Source organism: Myotis yumanensis, unplaced genomic scaffold (assembly GCF_028538775.1).
Source record: "Myotis yumanensis isolate MYYU_CA2020_CCGP unplaced genomic scaffold, mMyoYum1.0.hap1 SCAF_3, whole genome shotgun sequence".
Taxonomy (NCBI): domain Eukaryota; kingdom Metazoa; phylum Chordata; class Mammalia; order Chiroptera; family Vespertilionidae; genus Myotis; species Myotis yumanensis.
This window is the reverse complement of record NW_027223754.1, coordinates 166175459-166193327: the sequence shown is the minus strand read 5'-3', so window position 1 is coordinate 166193327 and position 17869 is coordinate 166175459. Positions and strand designations below refer to the sequence as shown.

Genomic DNA, 17869 nt, shown 5'->3' with positions numbered 1-17869 from the left:
TAATTCAGGATGGCTTTTCTGTATGTTGGTTTAATTCCAGTTTGGTCCTGGGAGAGTGTCAGTGTAGCCTCCACTTAATCCGCTGCCATTTTAGAAGCTGTCTCAGTCCTACAATTTCAAAAAACTGAATTCTGCTGTCAATCTGAGCTTGGAAGTGAATTCATCCCCAGAACCTCCAGAAAGGAATGCAGCCCTGCTGACACCTCAATTTCTTTCAGCTGAGACTCTACCTGACCTACACAACCTTGAGATAACAAATAGGTATTGTTTATTGTTTCAATTTGCTAAATTTTCAGTAATTTTTGAGACATAAAGCCAATTTTTTGGTACCCTGTTTTGAAATCCAAAGTAAAAAACTGATTTTTTTTTTCTGGGCTCATTCCTACTGTGTCTCAGAAGCAGTGGGTGTCTAACACAATGGGTGGAGGTCAGTGAAGCAGCAAACATTTCCAGAAATTAACAATTCATAACATTATCTCATTATTTTATCATTATCATTTGGATTGAATGGAGCCTGGCCTGAGAGGGTGGGAGGGAGAACCAGTTGTTCAAATATATGAGGTCACAGTTGAGGTCACAGAAGAATTTAAAAGGGCAAAGTTGATAGGGGAGCAAATGAGATGGGGCTGTTGTGAGATGTGACTCAAAGAGAAGTTCTAGGGGGGAAGGGGTGGGGTGCAGTGGGATTTGGGGCACCTAACTGGTTACGTTTCTAGGCATAATTGCCTAGTTTGTGACTGGGGTTTGAAGGTGGGGAAGGATGGGAGGAGGAAACTGGGAGGCAACTTCTCATATGTCACTGCTTTGACCTCTCAACCTCATGGGTTTTTGACAGTCAACTATGAGGCTTCCCTCCTCCCCACAAAGCACTTGAAAGCTGGAGCTAACAGTCCACCAGCCTGTAGTACTACTCTTAATTGACCATGAAGATTCTGTGAGGTGAGACAGGATGGGGCATTTGCCATGGTGACTTCATTATACACTGCTTCCATTCCTTGCCCGACAGCTCTCCACCACCTCAAGGAGTCTCTGGCCAACTCCCTAGCCCCAATCTCAGCCAGCTATTATTTTTTACTTAAGATTCTCTCTTTTATTTTTCACTCACCTTCTCACTGGAATTTCTGTTCTTACTGAGAAAGAGGACTACGACTTCACCTGGGGCAAACATTTTCTTTCTCTCACCCTACTTTTCTTTACATATATGTAAACACACACACACACACACACACACACATTCAAAGCACAAGTTGAGTTGGCTTGAGCTTTTGCAGTATGCAGAGTTTATAGGAATTCAGGAAGAAAGAGTTAAAAATGTCTTCTAAGTTTCTGGTCATCTATCTTATTAAAGTACTTAGAATGATTAACTGGGCCTCAAATCTGAAAGCCAGTGAGGAATCAAGAACTACTGAGACATCAGTGTCAGTCCTGGTAATTCTCCAGTGGGTAAGTGCTTCTCTTTTCACTATTCACCTGCCTTCTCCCTATTCATTTATTCATTCCCCAGGGCCTGGAGGAACCTCCATCTTCAGCTCCAGAGTCTCTGGTTTCTGCTCAAGGACAAATGGCACAGCATACCTTCCATGATCGAGAACAAAAAGCTGGAAGGACATTCAGGCAGCAGATTAGGTAAATAAGCTATTATGACCTTCAAATGTCCTTAGATTTGGATATGCTTTATGGGAGAAAAACTAGAGTTACCTGTCTCCCACCCTCTTCCGGATGAACCTATTTCCTGGATGGGTAAGGTGGGATCTTACATGTGTCCTCTCTCCTCTCCACCTCCTCAATGGAAGGGACAATACAGAATATTTACCATTCTAATTTAGAGGGTGGGCATCAGTCTGAAATTCCTCTAAGAGTTAGTTGAGCATACAACCCAGGAACATTTGTTTATCTCAGAGTCAACTTTCTAAGAAGTCCTTATGTCCTCTGTAGTGTAAATCAAGGTCAGCCATCCAAAACCATGCTTCCCTTGGACCAGTTGGAGAGGGAGACCAGAATCTGTTGCTTGAAACTGAATAGTAGACCCAGACAGTGTTATCCATAAAACAGAAAAAATGGGCTTACTGTGAGCTTATAGGACAGGAATGTTTCCAAAAGGAATTGGGACTTGGCTTGAGCTTTGGAAGTATGCAGAGTTTATAGGAATTCAGGAAGAAAGAGTTAAAAATGTCTTCTAGGTTTCTGGTCATCTATCTTATTAAAGTACTTAGAATGATTAACTGGGCCTCAAATCTGAAAGCCAGTGAGGAATCAAGAAGCCTGAAACTTGTAGAGAAATGGAAACCTGTTGTAAGAGTATGAACCCTCTCCAGGCAGCTGCAAGACTCAGAAGAAGAGTGAGTAGAGACTGGAGTTTCTGAGAGTTCTACATGGGAAAGCACATAACCACATCTGTTCTCTACTAAAGAACAGATGTTCTGGCAGCAGAAGTGGGCCCAGGTTGCAGGCTCCATCCCCAGTTGGGGGGATGCAGGAGGCAGTCAATCAATGATTCTCTCTCGTCATTGATGTTTCTATCTCCCTCTCCCTCTCTCTTTCTCTCTGAAATCAATTTAAAAAATAAGAAAAAAAGAGTCCCTTTTTAACAAGAGTCCCCTCATATCTTGTGACACACGTTGAGAAAGCATAGTGCAGTGAGTGATGGTCACTGTTATTAAACTTGACAAAGATCTGTTAGGCTCAATGTTCTCTTGGACTCAGTATTTGCTCTCTTCTGTGTTCCCCCTCCCTGTGGTCAAACTGGCCTCCTTACCCTTGTTTCGAAAGATACATTGCTCCTTTCTCTGTCTGACTTATTTCACTTAGCATAATGCCATTCATGTGGTTGCAAGTGGCAAGATTTCCTTATTTTTTATGGTTGAATAATATTTTATTATGTAAATATATCACATTTTCTTTATCCATCCATCCACCAATGGAGATTTAGGTTGTTCCCATATCTTGGCTATTCTCAATAATGCTGCAATGAACACAGGGATACATATATCTTTTCAAGTTGTTTTCATTTTCTTTGGATAAACACCTAGAAGTATAATTGCTGGATCATATGGTAGTTCCATTTTTAATCATTTGAGGGACCTCCATACTGCTTTTCACAGTGGCTGCACCAATTTACATTCTTATCAACAGTACTCAAGGGTTCCCTTTTCTCCACATCTTCACCAACACTTGTTTATTCTTTTTTATAAAACCATTCTAACAGGTGTGAGGTGATTTTGTGGCTTTGATTTACATTTTCCTGATGATTAGTGAAGCTGAGCACTTTTCATATACTTCTTGGACATTTGTATATCTGTATATCTTCTTTGAAACAATGTCTATTCGGGTCCTTTGTCCATTTTTTCAATTGGGTTATTTGTTTTTCTGCTGTTGGGTCTGAGTTCTTCATATATTTGGGCTATTCACCCCTTATCAGATATATAGTTTGCAAATATTTTCTCCAATTGCATAGGTTGCCTTTTCATTTTGTTGAATTTTTCCTTTGTTGTGCACAAACTTTTAGTTTGATATAGTCCCACTTATTTTTGCTTCTGCTGCCTGGGAGTTTGGTGTCATATCTAAAAAATAATTGTCAAGAATAATATCAAGAAACTTTTCCCTATATTTTTCTTCTAAAAGCTTTACAGTTTCAGGTCTTATATTTAAGTCTTTAATCCAGGTTGGTTTGACTTTTGTGTATGTTGTAAAATAAGGTTCCAATTTCATTATTTTGCATGTGGATCTCCTGTTTCCTCAACACAACTTATTGAAGAGACCATCTTTCCTCCATTGTATATTCTTGGCACCTTAGTCCAAGATTAGCTAGCTGTGTGTGTGTGCATTTACTAGTATATCTGGTCTCTCTATTCTGTTATATTGGTCTATGTGCCAGTACCATAATGTTTTGATTACTACAGCTTTGTAATATAACTTGCAATCAGAATGTGTGATACTTCCAGCTTTGTTGTTCTTTCACAGGATTGCTTTGGCTATTTGAGGTCTTTTATGGTTTCATACAAACTTGAGGATTTTTTGTTCTATTGTAATTTTAATAGGGAGTGCATTGAATCTGCCATTTGCTTTGGGTAGTGTGGACATTTTAACAATCTTAATTCTTCCAATCCATGAGCATGGAATATCTTTCCTTCCATTTATTTGTCGCTTCAATTTCTTTCCTCAATGTCTTAGTTTTCAGTGTACAGATCTTTCACCTCCTTGGTTAAATTTATTCTTAAATATTTTATTCCTTTTGATTCTGCTATAAGTTAAATTATTTTCTTTTTAAACGTTTTTTTATTTTTCAATTATACTTGACATTCAATATTATATTAGTTTCAGGTGTACAGCATAGTGGTTAGGCATGTAGATAACCCATGAAGTGACCCCCGATAAATCTTTGCCCACCTGACACTGTATATAGTTATTACAATATTATTGACTATATTCCTTAAGCTGTACTTTATATTCCTGTGACTATTTTGTAACTGCCAATTTGCACTTCTTTTTTTTAAATATATATTTTATTGATTTTTTTTATAGAGAGGAAGGGAGAGAGATAGAGAGTTAGAAACATCGATGAGAGAGAAACATCGATCAGCTGCCTCCTGCACACTCCCTACTGGGGATGTGCCTGCAACCAAGGTACATGCCCCTGACCGGAATCAAACCTGGGACCCTTCAGTTGGCAGGCCAATGCTCTATCCATTGAGCCAAACTGGTTAGAGCCCAATTTGCACTTAATCCCTTCACCTTTTTTACTCAGCTTCCCAACTCCCCTTTTTTTAAATATTTTTATTTTAGTCCTTTGATTTTTGTTGTTGTTGACATATTAATTTTTCAGGAGTGTGCCATTTAATTGCCTGTATTTTTCAATTTGCCAAATTTCTCCTTTATTAATTTCTAGCTTAATACCATGTGGTAAGAAAAGATACGCTATCAATCTTCTTAAGTTTGGTAAGACTTGCTTTGTGGCTCAACATATGATCTCTCTTGAATAAACATTCTATGTGTGCTTGAGAAGAATGTGTATTTTGTTGCTGTTATATAGAATGTTTTGTATATGTCTGTTAGATCCATTTTGCCTATTATTATTCAAATCTACTATTTCCTTATTGATAATCTGCCTGCATGATCTATCCATTGTTGAAAGTGGGATATTAAAGTCTATTTCTTCCTTCAGTTCTGCTAATACAGGGTGGAGCAAAAGTAGATTTTCAGTTGTTTGTATAGAAAAATAATACAATAATTAATAAATAATGCAAGAATAAACTGTTTCAGACACTCAAACTATAAACCTACTTTTGCCTCATCCTGTGTTCCAATATTGGGTGTATATATATTTAGAATTTAAATTATCAGTTTGTTCTCTGTAGCTATGAATTTGTTTCTGTTTTGTTTATTTTGTTTTTTAGATTCCACATATAAGTGAAATCATATGGTATTTGTCTTTGCATGATTTATTTTACTTAGCATAATACCCTTAAGGTCCATCCATATTGTCAAAAAATGGTAATATTTCACTCTTTTTTCTTGTCCAAGTAATATTCCATTGTATATATGTACCACATCTCTTTATCCATTTATCTTTTGATTGGAGCATTTAACCCATTTACATTTAAAGTAATTATTAAGTATATAGTTATTACCATTTTATTGTTTTCTGATTGTTTTTTCTCTGTCCCTTTGTTAATCTCTTGATATCTTCTCTTGTAATGTTGACTTTCTATAGTGTTGTGTTTAGATTCTTTCTCTTTATTTTTTGTATACTCCATGGAGTTCATTGGTGGGCTTCTTGGTAGAGTCTGCAAACCAGCTAACAGAATCTGCAGCTGGTTTCTGAGATCCATGTAGTGGTTGCTATGAGTGCCTACCCCTTTTCTCTGCTGCCAGCTCCCCCTACGATTACTCAGCTGTGCTGATCACCTCTGTGATCTGAGTAGGGTGAGGTAAAAGTGGGTCTCTTGGGCAATGTCTTAATAGGCTGAGAAGCAGGGTGTTCTTTTTACTCTCACTTTCCCTCATGGGAGAACCACAGGCTGAGAGGTTCTCTCTTGGCACTGAGCTATGCTGCCTCTGAGGAGGGGTGACATGGGTAAAGTGAAACTGTCTTTTCTTACCCTCTCCAATGCATCTATTCATGGACTTTTTTGCTTAAATGAGGCGATTGGATTTCCTCACTGGACTCCTGATTTCCTACAGGGGTGTTCCCATCCACAAATAGTTGTCAAAATTGATGTTTCCATGGGGAATATGAAGGTTGGAACCTCCTTTTCTACTATCTTGCTGATGTCACCCACCCAGTGCCTCATCAGAATTATATCATCTTTCTTTCCAGAAAATCCACTGAAGAAACAATGAAGCCAAAGGTTGGTAAGATTTCCAAATACACTGGTTCCTTTGGGGCTGGTTCCTAGGGGAAATGGAGGAGAATACACTGTGGCCAGGAGGCAGGAAAGCTGCCTAATAAGGACTATGTATTGAAGGACTTGGGCACTGTAATTTGAAGTGCTTTTGACTAGCTGGTGGGCCACTGGCTACGAAGACTAGTAATATCTTCAATGCCCCTACTACACTAGATGAATCCATGGGGAAGCAGGCTATGTGGATATTGATAAGGTAGGTAAATATATGAGTCTTTTTATACCTGTTATCCACCAGATAGATCGAGATGACAGGAGATATGGGCTGAAATTGACCCAATTGGGTTTGTAGGAGTCTTGGGGCTACCTGACAAATGGGGTGTCTATCTCAATTCCAAAAATGCCTTGTATTCTATCGGTTTCACATGTGTCAGTTCAGATTCTGGGAGAATTAGGGTAATGTTCCCAAGATTTGTCTCTTATTTTAATAGGAAATACAGGTAATGCTCACTGAAGCCCTGTGGGACCAGGTGAGTACAGCTGTCACCAGCTTGAAAGCATGGTGAGAGGTGGGAGGAGGGAGAAAGGGCTTTAAAAAGGAGCAAATTTCTTTCTATCCCCTTGAGTAATTAAATTCACTGACTGATGGTGAAGAATTACCATACTTTGTCCCATCTTGTTCTATTACTCATCCAGTCTCAAATCCTCAGAGATTCCCAGTGTCTGCATCTTAGCACCCCTTCTTGACATCCATCAGTCCATTAGATATTGCCCTCTCAAACATGTTTTCTCTGCCAGCCTTTTAATAAAAACTGTATAATAAAAAAGTTAAATCCGACCCACTAGCCAAGTACCTTAGGGCAAGTACCGAGAAAGCATCTACTTTAACTCTCAGATGAGAAGAAGGCAAAGTTACAATTTCATTATGAAAAGTAAAGACCTTAATTCCATTTCTGATTGGAAAGGAAGTTATTTTATCTCTGGAGCCATTAAAATTGTCTGAAAAATACTTGACTGTAGCTCTTGATTCCTGCATCCTAAGACATAATTTTCTGAAAGATTTGATCCCTCCAGAATGAGTTCGCTTCAAAATAAACCTCTCAAAAAAGAAATGAATCAATCAAAAGAGTAGAAGTATTTAATTTCATCCATTTGAATACCAAATTAAGTTCATAAAAATTATCAATTTTTGTATAATTGCTAGTGAACTGTTGTTTCTGAGGGTAACATGCCAAATGGTCCCATTGCTTCTGAAGGTCTTGCCTGGGACATGATTAGGATCCTGTCATTAGCACAGAGGAGAATTATTTTATTTCACTGGCTATAGCTGGAAGGTCTCTATCGAGACATTAAAAAACATAAAATTTGGATTAAGTTATTCAGATATAATTCCAGCATAATTTCAATAGTTGGAACACCATTCTGCTTTGCATTATTTATAATGGGAAATTGTTTTGTTACCAAGGCATTTCTAGCTGTCTGAATTTCTTCAGAGTATTTTAATGAAGATTCTGAATGGACATACATGCCATTTTTGCTCTGTGGCATCACAGGTTGCCAACAACATTTTTTAAATGCTTCAAGATATCCTACATCTTCCCAAATTTATTAACAATAGTTTAAGTGAGAATAATGGCTAATAGTAGAAAGTATGGCTCGAGCTTTCCTGTTCTTTAATTTATTAGATTTGAGAGACTCAGAACTGCTATTTGTTGGAGAGTCCTAAGTGTTGAGAAGAAAGTAAAAGAATAATAAGAATCTGTACTTTGGATGTGAAGAATTGTCCTTCCTGTTGTTAAGAAGAAGATAAAATTTTAATTTCATTTCAAGGAAATTAGATTAAATCATTTAAATTGTTTTAAAGAAATCTAGTTCCCAAAAAAATGTCTTCCTTTGTAGAAGACAGTTAAATTAGATGTTTGATAATGAATAAAATTGTTGAATCCTATCAAGAGAGTATTCTGAGACCTGAAAAACGATGAGTTGAAAATGAAAAATAGATTCATTAGGTCACCAATGGAAATTTGTTACCTTCAGACATCTAACTGAAGCAATGCCATGAGAAGTAAACCTCAGAATCTATATGATTAAGCCATGCTTTTTGAAATTGTTTTTAAAATACACTTAAATTTAATGAATTTGAAATTAGCTTCTTTTAAATTCTATAAAAACTGATATCTTTTTCATTTTGACAAAATGTCCTTGGTTTCCCAGCTACCTGAAAATGACCAAGTAGCCAACTCTCAAACATGAAAATGCCAGATTTCACTTCTCATTTTAATGGTATGTCAATGCAGAAGCTAGTTATGCCCATAAAATAACCAGAGCAAAATGTTGCAAATTTTCATAACACAGACATTTACTTAGTTTCTGATGCCTTCCCCAAAACATTAGCTACTTCAACTTCTCAATCTTAACATTCTAATTGCATGTACATTTAAACTCTTGAGGAAGCGTAAACAAGAATTACAGTACAACTGATCACTTCTGAACCCATAATATCAATTTCCCATATGGAGACAAGCAAGGAAAGACTGTTTATTAAGTCAATGACTATAATTTTTTATTAAAGATGAGGGAAAGTCTCCACAGCCTCTTCTGCAAGCCCTCATTGAACAATATTATATGAAATGAGTAATGAACTTTTTAATTTTCTGTGATTTTCAATGACTCTTCCTATAATAGTCTTCTTAATTAAAATGCTATGTAGAATAACTATTTAATGTTCTTACAAGTATTATATTAGCTAAAGAGTGAATTGCTTATGTAAGGGTCAGAAAACCATTCTTTTGGGAACCAGCACATAATCGGATACTTATGACATAATAAAGGGTGAATATGATATAACAGAGTGAACAAAACGTGGCCGAGAGGCAATAAATTGATAACTGATACTGTCTACCCCATTGACTATTCTTCCATATGCACCCTTATACACATTAAAACTCCAGAATATCATCAAAAACAACTCTATTTCCACCAAAGAAGATACAGCTATCTTTCTTAAAGTCCTCATCTTTTCCTCAATGAGGCAACTGAGGTTTCCAAATGTCATTATATTCATCTATGGCTGGGTGAGAGCGTAGTTACATACTTAGTTTTACAAGAAACTGCCAGAGCTTTTTCCAAAGTGATCATACAATTCTGCACTCCTTCCAACAGTGTATTAGAGTTCTAGCTACTCTATCCTCACCAACATTTGGTGTCTTCTTGTATGTTATACTTCAAATACAGATATGTGTTTAATAGCTATGTTTAGCTTCAGAACAAGAACCAATTAAACAGAAATGAAATATAATAGTGGGTTTCATTTACATTCCTTTTAGAACTCAGCCCTCTTTAAACAACTTTCTGTATTTCACCCATTTCTCATATGAAGAAATGGTGGCCCAGAAATATATGTAGAGTGAAAGTCAATGGGGTTTATTGCTAGGAAGCCACAGTCTCTTGGCATTCACACTCTATAGCCTAATGACTGGAAAATCCTATCTAATAAAATAGTAATATGAAAATTGACCATCACTCCAACACACAAGATGGTCGCCCCCATGTGGTCAAAGATGGCTAACACAAGATGGCCTGCAGGGGAGGGCAGTTGTGGGCAATCAGGCCAGCAGGGGAGGGCAGTGGGAAGGGCCAGGCCTGCAAAGGAGGGCAGTTGGGGGGAACCAGACCTGCAGGGGAGGACAGTTAGGAGTGACCAGGCTGGCAGAGGAGGGCAGTTGTGGGCGATCAGGCCTCCAAGGGAGGGCAGTTAGGGGTGACCAGGCCAGCAGAGGAGGGCAGTTGAGGGTGACCAGGCTTGCAGGGCAGGGAAGTTGGGGGGAACCAGGCCTGCAGGGGAGGGCAGTTTGGGGTGACCAGGCCTGCAAGGGAGGACAGTTAGGGGCAACCAGGCCAGCAGGTGAGGGCAGTTGGGGGGGACCAGGCCTGCAGGGGAGGGCAGTTGGGGAGGACCAGGCTTGCAGAGGAGGGCAGTTAGGGGTGACCAGGCCAGCAGGGGAGGGCACTTGGGGGCAATTGGGCCAGCAGGGGAGCAGTTAGGTGTCGATCAGGCTGGCAGGGGAGTGGTTAGGGGGTGATAAGGCTGGCAGGCATAAGCAGTTAGGGGCAATCAGGCAGGCAGGCGAGTGGTTGGGAGCCAGCAGTCCTGAATTGTGAGAGGAATGTCCCAGGTTGGAGAGGGTGCAGGCTGGGCTGAGGGACACACACACCCCAGTGCACAAATATCGTGCACCGGGCCTCTAGTTCTATATATAAAATCCCTTTGTAATAAAGTCTATAATATTAATTTTTCCATTATTTTTTGTCTTCTGTCAGGTGAGGATGGCTTTTAGGGATATACAAAAGGAGGTAATATTAAATTTCAATTCTCTAAATTCCCTGGCCACATCACTTTCCTTTGCTCCCGTTTTTTTCCATAACCTACTGTGATGTTGATTCTGATCAAGATTTTCGTGTCTTCGTCTAGTCCAGGAAGCTGAGGCAAGAAGATGCCTAACCATTCCCTTGTGGAAATATGATCACATAGAGAGAAAACTGTTTCTACCAGAAACCCTCTCAGCAAGAATACCCTATGTGGTTATAGGAAATGCTGATAAGTGACTGAGTTGGGAGGAGTCCCCAAGTGGCATGGTAAATTGCCTTATTAAGAGCATATGTCTATTACCTGCAGGGAAATGCAAATTAAAAGCCAGAGCTAAATTTCTTTGCTAAACAGAAACAACCCTCCTCCTCAGCTGTTCCTCCATACAGATTCCAGTCTTTCTTCTATACAAATCCTGATCAAATATTTAAAAATATAGTCAAACATGCTCTAGATTACTGGCCTGCCCAAGCACTGAGTTATTATATTAGCTTGCTCACGGTATTGCTATATCTTGGTCCTACCAAGCCTTGGCTTTTTCTTTTTCTGTTTGTAGCAACAGGCACTATCTATACCATGTGCTTGTATTTTACACAAAACTTAGAGCAAGTACTAATATTGTACAATGGGAAATGGGAAACATCTGCACAGATTTCTTTTTTTTTTAATTAAATCTTTATTGTTCAGATTATTACATTTGTTCCTCTTTTTTCCCCCCATAACTCCCCTCCTCCCAGTTCCCACCCCACCCTCCGCCCTCACTCCCCACCCACTGTCCTCATCCATAGGTGCACCATTTTTGTCCAGTCTCTTCCCACATCCCTCACACCCCTTTCCCCCCCAAGAATAGTCAGTCCATTCCCTTTCTATGTCCCTGATTCTATTATAATCACCAATTTATTCTGTTCATCAGATTATTTATTCACTTGATTCTTAGATTCACTTGTTGATAGATGCATATTTGTTGTCCATAATTTGTATCTTTACCTTTTTCTTCTTCTTCCTCTTCTTAAAGGATACCTTTCAGCATTTCATATAATACTGGTTTGGTGGTGATGAACTCCTTTAGCTTTTCCTTATCTGTGAAGCTCTTTATCTGACCTTCAATTCTGAATGATAGCTTTGCTGGATAAAGTAATCTTGGTTGTAGGTTCTTGGTATTCATCACTTTGAATATTTCTTGCCACTCCCTTCTGGCCTGCATAGTTTCTGTTGAGAAATCAGCTGACAGTCGTATGGGTATTCCCTTGTAGGTAATTGAGTTTCTTTCTCTTGTTGCTTTTAAGATTCTCTCTTTGTCTTTTGCTCTTGGCATTTTAATTATGATGTGTCTTGGTGTGGTCCTCTTTGGATTCCTTTTGTTTGGGGTTCTCTGCACTTCCTGGACCTGTAAGTCTATTTCTTTCACCAGGTAGGGGAAGTTTTCTGTCATTATTTCTTCAAATAGGTTTTCAATATCTTGCTCTCTCTCATCTTCTGGCACCCCTATAATTCTGATGTTGGTACGCTTGAAGCTGTCCCAAAGGCTCCTTACACTATCTTCGTATTTTAGGATTCTTTTTTCATTTTGCTTTTCTGGTTGGGTGTTTTTTGCTTCTTCGCATTTCAAATCTTTGACTTGATTCTTGCGCTCCTCTGGTCTGCTGTTGGGTGTCTGTATAATATTCTTTATTTCAGTCAGTGTATGCTTAATTTCTAGTTGGTTCTTTATCACAACATCCAGAGTCTCATTAGATTTCTTGTAGATCTCATTAAGTTTATCGGCAGTTTCTGGAAAATTATTGAAAGACCTTAAAAGTGTGGTTTTGAGCTCTATATCCTCCAATTCTGACATTTGTGTCCTGTTTCTTTGTCTCCGAATTTTTTATGCTTTCTTGGTGCACCCCCTAGTGGTTTTCGTGGGCAGTCTTGTTGTAGTTAAGCCTTGATTGTTGTAGGTAATACTGGGGGAGATTTGACCTCCAGGCCAACTGGCTGTGCAAATCAGCTGTGTCTGCAGTGGGAGAACTTCTGTCCTCTAGGGAGGTGCTAATCTAGCCTTTGCCTGAGGCTATCCAGCAAATGCCTCTGTGCAGGGCTTGGGAGGGGCAGGTCCCAGGGGATCAACAGGGCGGGCGGAGCAAGCAGTTATGGCTGCTCTCAGTCCCGTCCCCAGGGGCTCTGCCTCTCAGAGTCCCAGCAACCGCTGCAAACCTCGGAGAGAAAGCTGCCCTTGAGTTCCGACTGATGCCAGACAGTCCCGCTTCTCCCGTTTGAGTCTGGGTCCCTAGAGACTCACCCGGATCTGGAGCTCAGAGCCTGAGACTCCCTCCCGATTGAAACAGACAACTGCACCCTCAGCTGCCAGCCTGCTCTGCGCGCACCTCCGCACCTTAGTATTTCACTTCGGCACTGCGCCTCCTCTGAGTCTCGGTATGGTTTTCTCTTTCCTTCTAGTTGTAGAATTTCCACTCAGCCAGCCTTCCTGTGGTTCTGGGTGATGTCCGTTCCGTCTTTTAGTTGTATTTTTGAAGTGGTTGTGCGAGGCAGCAATCTCTGGTGTTTACCTATGCCGCCATCTTGGTTCCTCGGTCCAGATTTCTTAACTTGTGTTCCTCTGAATAAAAACATAGCTCCATTTAAATTAAAATATAAATATAATATAAGCCTCCTGTGGTCTTAAAAACAGTAGTCCTCTCTTCCTAGTTGGAGAGAATGATAGGTAAAGAGATTGAGAAGCCACTGAAAATAAACTCCACTATTTCACTATCTCAACCACTCTTGGCCTTACAACTGCATCCCTTTCTATAATTCAAGAAGCCATGTCATTGTATCCTGTTACTGTGTCTGGGACTAACTCTATGAAAATTATAGCAGTCTTTCCTCCATATGGCAAGAGTGCAGTGGGTAGCGATCAGAAGCTTCATATTTCACCCAAGTTTCACCTTGGGGTTAGGGCACCTCCAATCTACCCAGCACTTTAGTCCCTGAGTCATGAGTCTCCTCCAGGAAGGACTTGAACTAGTAGGACCTGAGTGTGTTTGATTTCTATCCTCAGGGCTTCTGTAACAATGAAAAGTCCCATCTGACATCCTCAGTGCTGAAGCGCTCTTCTGGTGCTGCTTCATAGAGTCCATCAGTCACAACCCCTGCCCTCATAGGTCCTGCAGGCTGGTGCAGACAAAATAGATACCCTAACCCAGACTTATAAGGGCAATTTTTGTACTTAAATACTAAGAGAAGAAAGGAAAGCAAAAGATAGCAGGGAGAGGCCAAATTAAAATGTACTTTCTTTCTGATGATGTAAACATTAAGACCCAGCTCCAGAGCATTGTTATATAGAAAGACCATCCAGCCGGCTCCTGAGAGCTAGGGGGCCCAAACTGTCTCATAAGCAGCAATGTACTTTGGGATGAGTCAGAAGGATTTTTTTAAAAGGTCCTTCACCGATACTTAAAGCTTCACCTCAGAGAACCACTAGAGACTCAATGGGGAGGGTAAAAGGGCAGAGTGTCTCTTGCCCCTAAAGAGGCCAGGGCTCATCCCATTTCTTTATCCATCATTCAACAAACATTTACTGAGCATGTGCTGTATGCAGGGCATTAGGTCAAGTGGTTTGGTGTGAGAGAGACAAAACAACACAATTCTGCTTTCTGGAAACTTAGAATTTAATTCCCTTCCCAGGAAGCTCATACCCCCACACAGACACACCTATGTCTGACCAAGTCTATAGCCAGAGGAAACTGGCCCCTGAGTCTCTGACTGACTCCCTCTGAATTCTCGTTCTTTTTCAGCTACAGGAAGATGCTCGGACTCGAGGTAAAAAGGCAGTATTCCAAGGTTTGGATTAGCCGGGAGTGGTGGGAAGAAATAAGGAGGAGTTCATCCCAAAGTCTCATCATTAGACCTTCCATTTGACTGAGAGCTAGAGTCCAGGTCCACTTTTCCTTTCCCCTTCAGCCAAGATTGGCATTGGCTTTCCTTGATCTTCCATGATCACTGCCAGTCTCTCTTCTGTCCAGCCCAGTAACTAGACAGGCACAGCAAGATCCCTTTCTCCCTTGGGATGGCTGTTGAGGACCTGGGGACACTCTCAGCCTTCAGTCAGACATGGCCCTTTTCAGTAGAGGAGAGAGAGCAAATGCAGAGGTGAGTAGCTTCCCAGCTCTGCTGTAAGGACTGAGCAGAGCTGGCATAGGGACTGAATAGTGGGGAGGTCAGAATGGAATGATTATTCAAGATGGCCAAGTTATAGTTCTCAAATGCCCAAATGCAAATTCTAGTGTTTCAGGAATATATGCAAAATACCCAGGAGCCTAGAATTATAGCATGAAGGCCATATTTGTATCACCTTCCTTCACCCATCGAAGAAGGAACTTATATCAGGGCTTTTCAAACTTTTGCATGTATACAAATCACCTGGGTTCCTTGTTTAAAAAGAAGCTACTGATATAGTAGGTTTAGGTGGGGCTCTGACATCCTACTTTTCTAACAGGTTCCTAATGCCAAAGCTGCTGGATCAGACTTTGGTAACAAGGGTATAAATGATTGAGCCCAATGAAATATCCTCTAATGTCAGAATAAAATAAGATTTAATTCAGTGACTTCCAAATCCCATGGAAAGACTGAGGAGACTTTGTATGTGAGTGCAGGAATCAGAGGGAGGAGAAAATCAAAAAGAGGTTCTGACTACTACAGGGTCTCTCTGGGAATTGGAACTACTCTATGCTTTTCTAGCCCTCCACAAAGCAGAGCTCATAAGATTCCAAGCCTTCTTGGGGATCTAGAAATATAGCCAGTCCAGACAGAACCCACTCTGATCTTTCTCCAAAACTGGTCAATCGCCTCCACTCCACTCAAGAGTGATAAAGGAAATGGCCAAGCAGAATCCTTCATGAGATACAGAGAAAACTTTTCTTGGATGCTGATCCCTAAGTATCAACAAGTCAAAAGAGCCAAGCTTAGCTGAGCTTGAAGAATGCTCTCCCTTATTCAAGGAAGGCTGACTTCCAAAAAGGTCACTGTAGGGCCCTGGGAACATCTGCCTATTGACCAAGGACCAATGACCAAGTTAGACTTAGGATCCTAACTGCTGCTGTTGCTTTTCTGCTGTCTAAAGTGATAGGTGAGGGAGAAATTCCAGATAAAATGAGAATTCAAGTCTCATATCAATTTTCCATGCAAAAGAAAAGGAGACAAGTAAGAAGTCAAGGACCTGCTCCAGTGGCAATGGCCCAGTACAGAGGCATTTGACAAACTCGTAATGCCCAGCACTGGTTAAACAGGTCTGGTGGCCATGATTCACTGTGCTTTGCAAATGACCAGTTGTCTGGTGCCATATTCTGCAACTGCTCATAGATCTTTAGCTTCCCCATAAGTTCTGGCCTCTCCCACCCTGACTGGCTATACTCCAAACTAAGGATGTGAGCAGGACTCTGGACTTTTAGGGAGATACTTCCAGACCCTTGTAACAGAATGACTCCTTTCTGTATCTACTCCAGGGATGAGTAACTGCTTAATGTCACCTGCATCCAGGACTGGGTAAGTGACCTTCTATGATAGTCCCTAAGGGAAATGGCATCCTCCTAGAAATGGGTGTAATGTCTAGGAATATATCTGGGTCTTGAGCCTTCAGAAGCTTATACTTCCAATATATATCTCTTCTAAAGGGGAAGGAGTTGGCCTCCCATCACTCTTAACTAATGAACTATAGAGCCAGCGCTTCCTCCTCCATCCTCATCCCCAACAAAAATCCCTGGAATCGCAGAATCAGTCCTGGACTTCACCATAATAAATACTGGGAGATCCTCTTCATTCAGTTCAGAGAATAATGGAATAAAGAATGAGGATAAGAAAAGAAGAGCCATGAAAATGGAATTAAACATCAGGGAATGAGAAGTAAAAGGACTTAGAAGGAGAAAATCAATAAAATGAGAGTCCAGTGCCCCAACACTGGGAGATGTCCATTTATTTACCATAGAAAAAAGACTAAAAAAAATCAGGCTACAACACTAAATATTTTAATTTAGACATTAGAAATGACTTTCCAATTAGTGACTATTGAGAAACAGAGGTCTGTGTAGTCCAGAAAGACAGAAACACCACGTTCTGCAGAAGACTTTGGAAACAGTTTTTAAAAAATCACTTTGATATGTTTCAAGAATGGTCCTGCCTGAACCAGGAAATGGAGAAGGTGAACTCCCTAGATCCCTGTTGGAACCAAATTTGATTCTATCTTAGAGAGCTGGCCCTACTGAAACAAAATTCATTCCTCTTAAAACGATAAAGCTTTATACTTTAAATTGATCAGTGTTGAAACCATGAAAAGAATAACTGACAGATAATGTCATATTTACATAAATGTTAAATGTAATTATTGTAAACCTTTACATATGAGGAACACTTTTGATTGGATAAACCATATTAGATTTATGCCTTTACTTAATTTTAATATTCCTCTGAGGCAAGCATTAGAAATTTTCCTGACTTTCCTAATGAAAACACAGGCTCTGAAAAGTAATAACACTATGTCTCCTAACTCCCAGCAAGAGCTCTTTCCTTTGGGCCACATGATTATCAGGGAATTGCAGCTCCCAGAGCCAGTAATGCCATTCCAGGTTGAGAGTGATAACAAGATCCCTAAGGATAGTGGAGGCAAGGGAGGGGAGCCCCAGTGGTGGGATCTCTCTCCCTCATACACTCACAACCTCCTCTTATTTGGTACAGAAGCATCAGGCCTCCAGATTCCTGGACATGCCAAAATTTGAAAATTTTACTGCCCAGCACTGAAGAGCAGCCATCAGGGGTCCAGGCCCACAACCTGAAGAGCCAGCACTCTGTTTAACCAGCTTGCTACCCTAGACCCTAATCATACAATCAAGGAAGAAGACCTCCTTGGCTTCTGCTAGGTGTTTCACCCAGAAGACCTGTCCCCTGAGCTCCACTCTGCCCATCCTACTGTTGTCAGGAACCCAGGCTCCATGGATCTCCACTCCAACTTGGTAGAACAGCACCCCACCCAGCAGGTAGGATCCAATACAAGGAGTAAAAAGATGGAAGAATGAGGGCAGGGCCAAGCCAGGATCTTTAGGTCTATGGGATCAAGGCAAAGAGCCAAACGAGAGTGTCAGCTGTGGATAGTTTTGTATAGGAAGGAACATTCAGGAATCAAAGAGAGACAATT

The 17869-nt window shown here is 40.4% G+C and overlaps 1 protein-coding gene across 1 annotated transcript; it reads left to right on the top strand.

Annotated features, from left to right (window-relative positions):
• Nucleotides 1-1561: 1561 nt before the first annotated feature.
• On the top strand, nt 1562-17530 carry CUNH12orf54 (chromosome unknown C12orf54 homolog). The gene is made up of 7 exons (XM_070408814.1): nt 1562-1626; nt 6317-6347; nt 6833-6871; nt 10662-10694; nt 14481-14505; nt 16188-16227; nt 17413-17530. The coding sequence occupies exons 1-7, from the start codon at nt 1562-1564 to the stop codon at nt 17528-17530; spliced, it is 351 nt and encodes a 116-aa protein (XP_070264915.1).
• The last annotated feature ends 339 nt before the right edge of the window (nt 17531-17869 follow it).

What these genes read in the sequence shown, in the direction of transcription:
- CUNH12orf54 (XM_070408814.1), top strand. Translation starts at nt 1,562, where the DNA reads ATGGCACAGCATACCTTCCATGATCGAGAACAAAAAGCTGGAAGGACA. An exon ending in TTAGGGATATACAAAAGGAG is followed by an intron (nt 10,695 to 14,480) that starts GTAATATTAAAT and finishes GTTCTTTTTCAG; the next exon opens with CTACAGGAAGATGCTCGGAC. An exon ending in GGAAGATGCTCGGACTCGAG is followed by an intron (nt 14,506 to 16,187) that starts GTAAAAAGGCAG and finishes TATCTACTCCAG; the next exon opens with GGATGAGTAACTGCTTAATG.